The sequence below is a fragment of the Physeter macrocephalus genome, chromosome 8 (genome assembly GCF_002837175.3).
Source record: "Physeter macrocephalus isolate SW-GA chromosome 8, ASM283717v5, whole genome shotgun sequence".
NCBI classification, from domain to species: domain Eukaryota; kingdom Metazoa; phylum Chordata; class Mammalia; order Artiodactyla; family Physeteridae; genus Physeter; species Physeter macrocephalus.
Genome location: NC_041221.1, coordinates 96,416,554 through 96,428,575, shown reverse-complemented (window position 1 = coordinate 96,428,575; position 12,022 = coordinate 96,416,554). Strand labels below are relative to the sequence as shown.

At 38.7% G+C, this 12,022-nt stretch overlaps 1 protein-coding gene across 1 annotated transcript in view; it reads left to right on the top strand.

Moving 5' to 3' along the window:
* Nucleotides 1-12,022, top strand: part of LIX1 (limb and CNS expressed 1) — a 50,920-nt gene that overhangs the window by 13,506 nt on the left and 25,392 nt on the right. Inside the window, exon 2 of the mRNA XM_007119456.3 lies at nucleotides 5,811-5,974. Coding sequence (XP_007119518.1) covers nucleotides 5,811-5,974 — 164 coding nt within the window. The remainder of the gene's footprint in view (nucleotides 1-5,810; nucleotides 5,975-12,022) is intronic.

The following is a 12,022-nucleotide window of genomic DNA, read 5'->3' as shown; positions in this document are numbered from 1 at the left end:
GTGGCTGTACCAATTTACATTCCCACCAACAGTGCAAGAGGGTTCCCTTTTCTCCACACCCTCTCCAGCATTTATTGTTTGTAGATTTTTTGATGATGGCCATTCTGACTGCTGTGAAGTGATACCTCATTGTAGTTTTGAGTTGCATTTCTCTAATGATTAGTGATGTTGAGCATTCTTTCATGTGTTTGTTGGACATTCTACTTCTTTATAGTAATTTTACCAGTTAAACATAAGTTACCTTGACAAAGGCAAGACCAATAGATGACCTGTAGTGTTAAACCCTGAAGTCGGAGAGTTGCTCAGCTTGGCTCCAGCATCAGCCAGGTTGTTATTCATCTGCATTCTCTGGGTCTCCAGCTGAGGATTCACTACCTCTCTCCTGTCTGGTGTCCAGATTCACTATGGATGACCAATTTATCTTGTCATGGCTGTGGATAAAGCCCTTTTCCTTTAGTGTCTATTCAGACAAAGTAGAAACTCTTTAGAAAGAATTTCACTAAACTTTGGGAGAAATAATGCATAGCCAAAAACGATGTATTCCAGATGATAGCTTCCTGACCCTGAGGTGGAAGGCACAATCAGACAGAGGAACTTGACCTTGACTTTTGTTTATGCCCCTCTTCAAAGGAAGCCTGTTCCAAAGCCCTCCTTGGTCTTTTGTCATTTCCTCTTGTTCCTCTTGTGGTCTCTCCTTTAGCCATTATTTCTTGAAAGAAGGGACTGGAATGGGAGGCCTAATCATAGCCCCCTCTGAAGCCCACAGTTGGTGGGTATTTACAACACTGTTTTAAACCAGAGCAAAGTGTTAGCTGAAGATTAATCAGGATACCTGTTCACATGACACAGACTGCTCATTCATTGTGACAGTTCCAAGCTAGAAAGTGTCATATCACTTTTATGAAAAAAATACAGATATTAACCCTTTGCTTTGTTTGACTGCCAAGAATAAGTATCAGAAAAATGGCCCATAGAAAATGGTAAGTGAAGTAATTCTTGTGCAGAGCCTCCTACACCTTTCCTACCAACAGCCTCACAAAGGCAACACATCTTCCATACCTTTGATGACATTCAAATATTCAATTAACCTTTATTCTTCTTCTGAAATGCTTCTAATAGATGTAGACATGCATGAAAACAACTTAAATTCCATTTTAATTAGGAGTGGCTCAGGATGAGCAAAGAGCTAGACTATACACCCAGACCAAACTAGGTTAAAAATCCCAAGGCTAAGACTTAGTAGCTGTGTGATTGTATCCTGAGCATCATTTATTTCTTATCTCTATGTTGTGGATGGTAATAGCTATTTCTAGAGGGTATTGTAAGAATTAAATGAGAAAATGCCTAGTGCCTGGCATATAATAGGCACATGATAAGAGAGATGAGAATAGCAACTTCGTCCTACCCTACTCAGGACTTCTCAAGCTTTAGTGTGCATCAGATTGCCTGAGAATCTTGTTTAAAATGTAGATTCTGGTTCAGTAGGCCTGGGAGCATGAGAGCATGAAGGGCTGGGCACTTGTGCAAATGGGTCACTAGATGTAGGGAGGGATATCACACGCTTGGTGGCTTAAGTTTGTAACGTGAAAGACAGGATCATTGGCTGGGCACTGAAGGTGCAACTGCAGCTGGCGACTAAACTGTGTTGTGAGGCCTTTCCTCAAATTTGGGTGGTTTTCTTCAGCAGTACTTGACCCTTTGCTTGCCTTTTCTTTGATGTTGTCCATGAACCTTGTTGTTGCTACTTCAAAAAAATAAAGGAGCATCTGTTTCATAAATAGAGCATCTTCAGATATACTGATCTTTGAAATTCCAAACAGCATGCTGGCCTTCTTCCCTCTGCACTGCATTCATCTGGTTTTCCAGTCGACACGAGGAGATAGAGATAGAAAGATGGATTGTGTGTGTGCATGTACATATGTTGCACTCTTTAGAGGTGATGACATACGTAAGACCATCAAAGAAATCTTCCAAGGTTGCAGAATAAAAAATTTGAAAACTGCTACATTTATTCATGCAGAAATTTTACTTAGTACCCACCTTTGAACTCTTTAATCCACACAGTTTTACATGCCAGAATTCTTGTATTCATTTTACCTAGATAAGCATGAGTCTTCAGCTCCTTACTCCAGTTTTCAGCTGAACATCATTCAACAATGAACCAACTTAAAATAGCCAGTTAATGGCCCTTGTTGACTATCAGAGCAACAGACCAGTGACTTTGCTTTTAGGCTTCAATCTTCAAGACATCTCTGCTGAATTCTGTAGGTCATGGGCAAATTGAGACACAAATCATCCCGCTCACAAAATACTTTTTTTCCTGGACATGGGAGGGAGAGGAAGTTGGGGAGCAGAAATACAGTTTAGGAAATAAAAGTTCTAATTCTATTTTGGGTTACATCAACTGGTGGCAAATATTACTTCAAATATTTTTGAATGAATGAAAAATGTCTGTAATTACCAAGCTCACCTTGACCACTTAGCATGTATTTTATTGGTTAATTCAATTGTTCCCTCTGATAGTCTTATATGTCCCAGTTTCTTTCCCAAAACACATCTTAAATACTAAAAACTACAGTTCTTAAATATACACAGGCATCTAATTCCCTGGGCATCTTGCGAATTTTCCTGAACTACACCTTGTAAAACTGGAAGCTGATGGGTGACCTAGGAATGAAATGAAAGAGCCAGGTGCTCTGGTCAACAGCTTAGAAAGTGGTTGTGCAATGTTTTTGCCTCCAGGTCAAACTCTGTGGCTCTCCTGATTCCCTGCAAAATAACAAAACTCAGCATTTTGAAGCACATGTATTCAGAAATATATCAGGATAATGTCAAAGGGCATAGACACCATGTTACACAAAGAATGTTTGAAAGAAGAAAAGCTATTCAATCTAGAACCTGAGGAAACCTGAGAGTTGTCTATTTTAGTACACTTATACGTAAGTGTGAGATGCCAATTCAAAACGGTTTAAGGAAAATGCAGATGTGTTGGTTCAAGAGCTTAAGCTATGACATCAGAACTTAGTCTTTCTTTCTCTATCTCTTGGTTCTACCCTTCTCTATGTTGGCTTTCTTTTCAGCCATGAGTCTCCCTTGCCTGGGCAGCACCATACTTCTCTCCTATAACCCCAGCAACTCTAGTGAAAAAGGAGAATCCAGTCTTCTGACATTTCCAACAAAAGTCCTGGAACTCATTGACTCTAAATGACTTGACTTTGGTCTAATCCCCACTCCTCAACCCTGGAGAAGACTTGGTTGAAGGAAAGGTGGTTCTTTAAGGAAAACTTTCGTGCTATTCCTACAAAGAGGGAAAACAAATGCCAGGCAGGCAAAAACAACAGATGTCCTATACCACCTTCAAGTATGTCATGGGTTCTCTTACGAATACGGGGATTAACCTCTATGAGGTCCCAGAAATGAGAAATAGCCCACTTGCATGAACCTTATAGGAAAGCAGATTTCTGCTCACTCCCCAAAATGACCTTCTTATAGTTAAAACCATTAGCATTTGAAATGGGCTACATCAAGATGTGCCACTTACCAGGTCCTTCCACGTGTCGAGAATCAGGCCAAATGGGCAGCTGTCAGTGGTATTGTGCAAGGAATTCCTGCATCAAGCAGAGCTTTGCCTGCATGACCTGAAAGGTCTCTTTTGCCTCTACAATTCTATTATCCTTGTTAATTTCCACAATTCAATTTGCAGTACAGGATAAACAAACCAACCTAATTTGATCTGGAACTTCTACAGGCTATCATAGGTCATTTAATCTAAAACACATGGCTGTAGCCATTACTACGTTTTCTGAAGTCATCTAACAGACGTGGTCCTTAACAAGGTTTCCATGTTATTAGTTTCACTTATGGTTTTTTTCCCCCAGCCTCCTGCTTATTACACAATTGCTTTCATTCTCCTATGGATTAGGGTGGAAAGGAGCATGAAAGAGTTTTCTTCTTTCTGCTTTCTCCTCTTAAATCTTATAATAGGTGAGTTCCAATTAAAATTACATTGCTTGGGGCTTCCATGGTGGGGTAGTAGTTAAGAATCCGTCTGCTAATGCAGGGGACACGGGTTCCAGCCCTGGTCCGGGAAGATCCCACATGTCGCGGAGCAACTAAGCCCAGTGTGCCACAACTACTGAGCCTGCGCTCTAGCGAATACGGGGATTAACCTCTATGAGGTCCCAGAAATGAGAAATAGCCCACTTGCATGAACCTTATAGGAAAGCAGATTTCTGCTCACTCCCCAAAATGACCTTCTTATAGTTAAAACCATTAGCATTTGAAATGGGCTACATCAAGATGTGCCACTTACCAGGTCCTTCCACGTGTCGAGAATCAGGCCAAATGGGCAGCTGTCAGTGGTATTGTGCAAGGAATTCCTGCATCAAGCAGAGCTTTGCCTGCATGACCTGAAAGGTCTCTTTTGCCTCTACAATTCTATTATCCTTGTTAATTTCCACAATTCAATTTGCAGTACAGGATAAACAAACCAACCTAATTTGATCTGGAACTTCTACAGGCTATCATAGGTCATTTAATCTAAAACACATGGCTGTAGCCATTACTACGTTTTCTGAAGTCATCTAACAGACGTGGTCCTTAACAAGGTTTCCATGTTATTAGTTTCACTTATGGTTTTTTTCCCCCAGCCTCCTGCTTATTACACAATTGCTTTCATTCTCCTATGGATTAGGGTGGAAAGGAGCATGAAAGAGTTTTCTTCTTTCTGCTTTCTCCTCTTAAATCTTATAATAGGTGAGTTCCAATTAAAATTACATTGCTTGGGGCTTCCATGGTGGGGTAGTAGTTAAGAATCCGTCTGCTAATGCAGGGGACACGGGTTCCAGCCCTGGTCCGGGAAGATCCCACATGTCGCGGAGCAACTAAGCCCAGTGTGCCACAACTACTGAGCCTGCGCTCTAGAGCCCACGAACCACAACTACTGAGCCCACGTGCCACAACTACTGAAGCCCGCACACGTAGAGCCCGCACTCTGCAACAAGAGTAGTCACCGCAATGAGAAGCCCCTGCACCGCAACAAAGAGTAGCCTCTGCTTGCCTCAACTAGAGAAAGCCCGTGCGCAGCAACAAAGACCCAATGCAGCCAAAAATAAAACAAATAAAATAAATAAATTTTTAAAAATTACATTGCTCATATTTTTATCTTTGAATTTAGCTTTCACTTTGCAGGTCCAAGAATCTATGAGAAACGGGAGTGGGAGTCATGGATAATCATAGATCTGGACAAAGTTTATTAAGGAAAATTTTCAAAGAAGGAAGAGTGAGATTTTCAAATTTGTTATCAAAAACTAATTTGTAGGGGCCTCCCTGGTGGCGCAGTGGTTGCGCGTCCACCTGCCGATGCAGGGGAACCGGGTTCGCGCCCCGTTCTGGGAGGATCCCACATGCCGCGGAGCGGCTGGGCCCGTGAGCCATGGCCGCTGGGCCTGCGCGTCCGGAGCCTGCGCTCCGCGATGGGAGAGGCCACAACAGTGAGAGGCCCACGTACCACAAAAAAAAAAAAAAAAAAAAACTAATTTGTAAATTTAATATACTGCAATGCTGTTAGAGTTAGGGTGCCAAACCACTTGAGCCATACTCATGAAAAAATAAACACATTTGTGTTAAATAGTATTTGTTTCTTTCACAACTGAAAGCACCCCACACCCCCACCCCACCCAAACATACACATACTCCCTTCTGCTTAAACTGGAAGTGCCTTGTTATACAATCCAACCCGCAAATAAAATGTTGTTTTTGCTAAGGTATGTCCATCCTTAATAACTGATTATATTTCTTGTCTTTTTCAGTGAATGTTGTGTCAATGTTACAGGAATTTTGGGAAAGCAAGCAGCAACAGAGGGCTGCGTTCCCAAGTGAAGGTGTGGTGGTCTACGAGTCTCTGCCGTCTCCTGGACCACCCTTTGTGAGTTATGTGACCCTCCCAGGGGGAAGCTGCTTTGGCAACTTTCAGGTAAGAAGCAACCATAAATTGATCAGTGAAAGCTGATTGAGTTAAAACAGAGTAAGCCCTTTTATAAAATGGTGCATTGTAAGTTTTCTTGGGTGTAATGAAAAAAGTTGTGCCACATTCCATTACGTAAGAGAAAAATTGGTCAGATGTTCCCATTTTTTTAAATGGGAAGTATTTTTTATTAGGGTGTTGTCCCCTGATATTTCTTTATGGAAAATGAATTTTATAGTATTTTATTTGCCTGATTGCTGCTGCCTTTTCCCTCAAATATTTTGGAATAAATCTTAAAGAACAAAGAACTTGGGCAAAGTCCTTCCATCAGGGCCCTTCCTTCAGTAGAAAGTCTTCACGTTTATGAAATTTGTAATCAAATACTAATCAATCTACTACACACGAAAGCATGAACCTATAGCAAAGGTTGAGGGTCACAGGGCTGGGTTCAGGCACCTATGCTAATCCCAAGTTCTGCCTCTGAATAATTGTAGACCCTTGGGAAATTTATTTAACTTACTGATTCCCCTGATTTTGAGATGGGGAATAATACCCACAGGGTAGGTTGAGAGTCATATGAAATATACATGCAATGTGTTTATCTGATATATAGCAGATATTCCAAGTATTGTTTTGATAATTAGTATAAAGATTCTTCCAGTTGGTTAATTCTTTGTTATGTTTATGATGGGTATAAATGATGATTCATTTCTAGTTGTACACCTGTTCACACCAAAACATTTGTCTGCATTAACAATCAGTATCTGATTGTGTGCGTAACAAATACTTATTGAGTGACTAGGAAATATCAAGCACTGGATCAAGTAATGAGGATATGGTCCATACCTTAAGGAAAGAAATGTACAAAAATTATAGTAATTACATAGTAATATTAGAGGGTCAATGAAAGCACAAAAGTAGGAGCTTCTCAATTTACCAGTCACCTTTATAAGTACCCCTTTAGTGCAGTAAACTCTCTCTTAATTTTCAATAACTGGCAAAAATCCCTCATTTATAGCTTATGGACAATGTGAAACTCAGAAGCGCTCAACTTTGCCTCTTAGCTTTGACAACTAGGAAGCCCAGAGGCAAATTTCAGTGTATCTCCTCATAGTATGTCTATAAAACTTAGTGTCGTGTAATTTTTAGGACTAACCTCATACTTGATATTATTTATATTTCTAACTTTACTCTCCCTTTCAACTTAGTGTGCCTCATTCATTTATTTCGTCCTGTTACCATGTATCTGTTTTATATTATTTCAAATCCTTTGTGTGCCTCACTCATTTATTTCGTCCTGTTACCATGTATCTGTTTTATATTATTTCAAATCCTTTGTGGAGTAAGGGGAAGATATAGTTTAATAAATAGACCCACAAACCTATGTCTGCCTAGGGAAGTCAGAAAAGAATTCATGGGAAGCAATCACACACTGAGATGTACAATTGGGGGTGTCTTTGCCAATCGGTAAAGAGGAGATAACATTCTCAGCACAGGGAACAGTGTGTACAGAGGCATGGAACAAGAGAAACCCACAAGAACTTTCAGAATTTGGGGAGCCTAAGTGTGTCTGTGACAGGAAAACAGTAGGAGATGATGGTAGGCACTCACATCAAACTATAAGGGGTGTTCATGCTTTGCAAAGAAGAATAGGTTTTATTCTATATAAAATCAAAATCCCTGAAAGATTCTGAGCAGGAGCATGATATATTCAAATGTGTTTCGGAAAGCTTACTCTGACAGTAGCATGGGGTAATTTTAAAGAAGTGCTTTCAACGCTTCTGACACCGCCAGCCAGTGAGGTCTTTCCTTCTACCCTGAGCAGTGGTCAACAGTGGATTTTTACCTCTGACTAATGAAAGTGAACTGCCTGATGAGGATGATTTGAAAATGGCTCTAGAAGCCTTAGAACAGAACTTGATGGAACCCTAGCCACTTAAACATGGATGGGGAGCAAGGGAGGGGGAAGAAAGGCAACAAATGAGGAAAGGATTCCCTAATCCACATGAGTCTGCAGGTCCAGCATTGAGCATTCAAGGTGAAGCCTGCCTACTCATAGAGAGCTCCCATCAGACTTCCCATTCAGGGGAGGCCTCCTAAGAAAACAGAGCTGCTCAGCCACACAGCAAGGTTTTGCCAGCCACCTAAATTAATCTGTTTTTTTTTTGTTTTTTGTCCATGAATGTCAATGGACTACAGATCACCAAACGTTTGAAGAAAACCAAAAAAAAAAAAAAAAAAAAAAAAGGCCAAGGCAAGCAAACAAAAGAACAGAAATAATTCAAGCAACAGAGTATGTAAAAGAGTATTACAATAATTATCTTCAGAAAATTGTGGAAAGATAAGTATCCCTAAAACAGCTATGAAAAAAGAAGCAAGCAGGGAACAGGAAATTTAAAGTGTGATTGCCAAATTAGAACAATAAAAATAAATAAAAAATGAGTAAACAGATGAATAGACATAGATCACAGCCAAATTAGTAAAGGATAACAAAGTAAAAAATAAATAGTAAATTTTCTAGAACTTAGAGCAAAAAGACAAAGAGATGGAAAAAGAGGACAGGAGACATGGGGATAAATCTTGGAGGTAAACATTAATAAGAGTTCTAGAAAGAGACAAAGGAAATAAGGGGAAGAAATAAGTAACAGAAGCAATTTTCTTTGAGTTAAAGAAAAGCACAAATTTTCATATTGAAATGGCCCACCGTATTCCAAGCAGGATCATGACAAAAAGTCACACAGCTCTGTGGCTGTATGAAACTTAGGGAGAGCATTCTGTTTAAAAGATGGATCAAGGGACTTCTGTGCACTGATCTCACTGTTTTTTTGGTTTTTGTTTTCTTTTGTTTTGTTTTAAGGTAGATTTGATTTATATGTAGGATAGCTATGGGGGAGCTGATATGAAATTGGGCAAAAACTGGCAAACCTGGTCAACAAAATTAAAAACTATATCTTTGAAAAGATAATCAAGAAAGACATTTGTGAGTAAGAAATAAAAGACATACACTACACTCAGCATGAGAAAGGGGATGTAATCATAGGAGTGTGATATAAAAATACTACATGAACTATTAAAAAAGCATAAAAACTTAGATAATATTGACTTTTTTCTGGGAACTCTGTTATCTTTGCAATTCTTCTATAAGTCTAAAATTATTTCAAAATAAAAAGTAAAAAAGAAAATAAAATGGCTTCAATGGCTCCCTACTATTTTACCTTCTTATTAAAGTCTGAATTCCTTATTCTGGCAATAAAGACTTTACAACTAGCCCCAACTTTCCCAGCTTTATCTCCCGGAATTCCTTTTTGACACTCAGTGCTTCAGCCTGACTGTCCCTCATCCAGGCCTTGACCTCTTCCAGCCACTCCACACTCATACTGTGACTTACTCATGAAGTGCTGTTGCAGCCTTTTCTTCATGTCTAAATCCTGACTATCTTCCAGGACTTCACTTAGATATCACATTTTCCATGAATTTTCCCTGAATCGCCCCACTAAAAATCTTTACCTCTTCTGATTTTCCAGTGCAGTCATCTCTGCTTCTCTTCTAGTATTTAATGTTTTTTTACCTCATGCTACAGCTACTTATGTGCATGTTCTGTCCCTATAATAAAATGTAAGTGCCTCAGGGACAGAGTCTGTATCCTTATATCCCTAAGATGCCAAGTACTGGGCTTTGCATATAGTAAGTGCCTAATAAATATTGAATGAATAGCTAAATGATGAATAACAAATCTGAAGAATCAATGAAGTTTATATATGTCCTTTTTAAAAAAAATATAATCACTATTGACAGATATACGAAACAGTATATACTATTACATACAACATAACATATCAACTAAGGTATTTCACCTCACTCTGCAAGATGGTGGGCTAGGAAGGAAAAATCAGTAACATTAAAATCAGCTGATATTATTATGTTCATATCTGTGATTAAAGTTTTGAAAGTGGATTAATTTGAAACTATCGATTTAAAAAAACCTTCTAATTCTCTCTGAATTTCATTTATGCAAAATAACTTTCCCTCCACCCTATACCCGTGATCTCGAATAACCAACATTTGGCCATACACACCCATGCATTATGTTTGTTCATATGTAATAACTACATTCATTATAATGTACTTAGAATATAATGCTTTTGACAGATCAGTGAATAGATCTAGAGGATATGAGTCTAAGAAATTCTAATGTTCTTGGGTTTTTTTTGTTTTTGCTTCCTTGAGAATTATGAATTTCCCTATCATCTCATAAATTTCTACCCCAAATGATAAGACTTCCCATATGTAGTAAATTTACCATCCTCCTTATGGTCTCTAAAAAATAGAAAACAAAATTTAAAAAGCTGAACTCTTCAGCAGGGAAACCTCTTGGTGATTTCTCTGATCATTTCAGGGTTTCCTTTTCCTTATGTTTAAATCATCATATTTTAAGGTTCTCAGGAGGATTGTTAACATCCTTGCTTTTAAAAGATCCAGAATTTCCTGAATCAAATATGTTTTGAGAATGTGTTTGGGTGATTGGCTGCCAAATCTTAACCTATTTGGCTCCCCAAAATGTGATTTGAGAAAGGAAAACCAGGAAGGAAAAAAAAAAAGGAAGAAAATTTCTCCTAAAGCAATGTCCTTACACTTTTCTTGGTCAGTTCAGAAACTGTCTTCAATGGTTTCAACTAAACCGTCTAAATGTTATTTTTACCATATAACATTTCATCATATTTTTGCCAGCAGTTGGCCTTAAGAGCCTACATGCTCATTCCTGCAATGCCTTTCACGTAATCAAATGTCACCCTTGTGCATTGCAAATCATTTCATGATGGATTATTAATGCCAAGACCATGTGCTGGGACATGGAGAAACCATTATGCCAGCAGTAGCCTTCTTACTGAGCCGTGGACGTCACCTCCAACGGTGCCAAGTAATTGAAAATACTTGAAGTGGAGTATGGGACTGGACTGCCAGATTAATCCTTCTGGTTCATGAAAGCTGTAAGGGATTATGCTCATTCATTCTTTACAAAAGTGGTACTCAGACTGAGCTTTAGTTTTCTGATTAATCAAAGGAAAGCAGTCAAAAGGCTCCGGTGGACACAAACCACTGGTTTTATGCAAAGAAACCTCCCACTGAAGTAAATGGGAGGCTTGTGTCCAAGAAGACTAATTAAAGAATTTTCAGTTAGTTTTGACGCCACAACCTGAAAAAAACAGAGAGCCAGAGGGAAAGAAAGCAGCCATAACGCTGCCTTTTAACCGTGCCTTCACAAACTACTTCAGTATAGAAAAAGAGAAGTGAATGTATGATTCATTTTTGAATTTCTAAACAATAAATAAAATGATCTACTGTTATTAAATTATTTGTCTTTTAGAAAGTTATACTGAAACACATTAGTGCTTATTGTGTCTTTTATAAAAGAAACTATCTTCTAAGGCATTAAGTAGAAATTCATACATCTTGGGTATATTTTCTCTATGCCATTTTTGTCTAGGCAGTTAATCCTTCCCTAGCCCCATATCATGACCATGAAAACTTGCAGTAATTTCCATTTTTTACAATAAGGGCAACACAAGGGCCATCAGATCGACGTCTGGCTCCCCTCTTGATGAACTCAGAAGGAAAACCACTCATTGTTTCAGCAGCTGTTTTTGTTTCCAAATCCAAAAGGGGAGCTTAATTGAGTATTTTCTCTTATTTTATATTTTGATTAAAAGATTTGTGATTCAAGTTTGTTTTCAAGCCAGTGATGTGGTCTTCCATATAGTCTGCTAGAATGATTTGGATTAATGTATTTTACTCTTATTTGGAATAAAAAGTAAAAATTATTTGAGTGTAGTACTACACCATGTGATTATTTATGTGCAAAAGTTATGCTTGAATAAAAAATGTATCACCTGGCTAAAACATTGATGTGATAGCTCGATTTATTTGAAGTGTAGAACACTCATTCAATGAGATGTCATACTTTTTTTCACGTTTTTTTTTTTTTTTTTTTTTGTGGTATGCGGGCCTCCCTCTGTTGTGGCCTCTCTCGTTGTGGAGCACAGGCTCCGGACGCGCAGG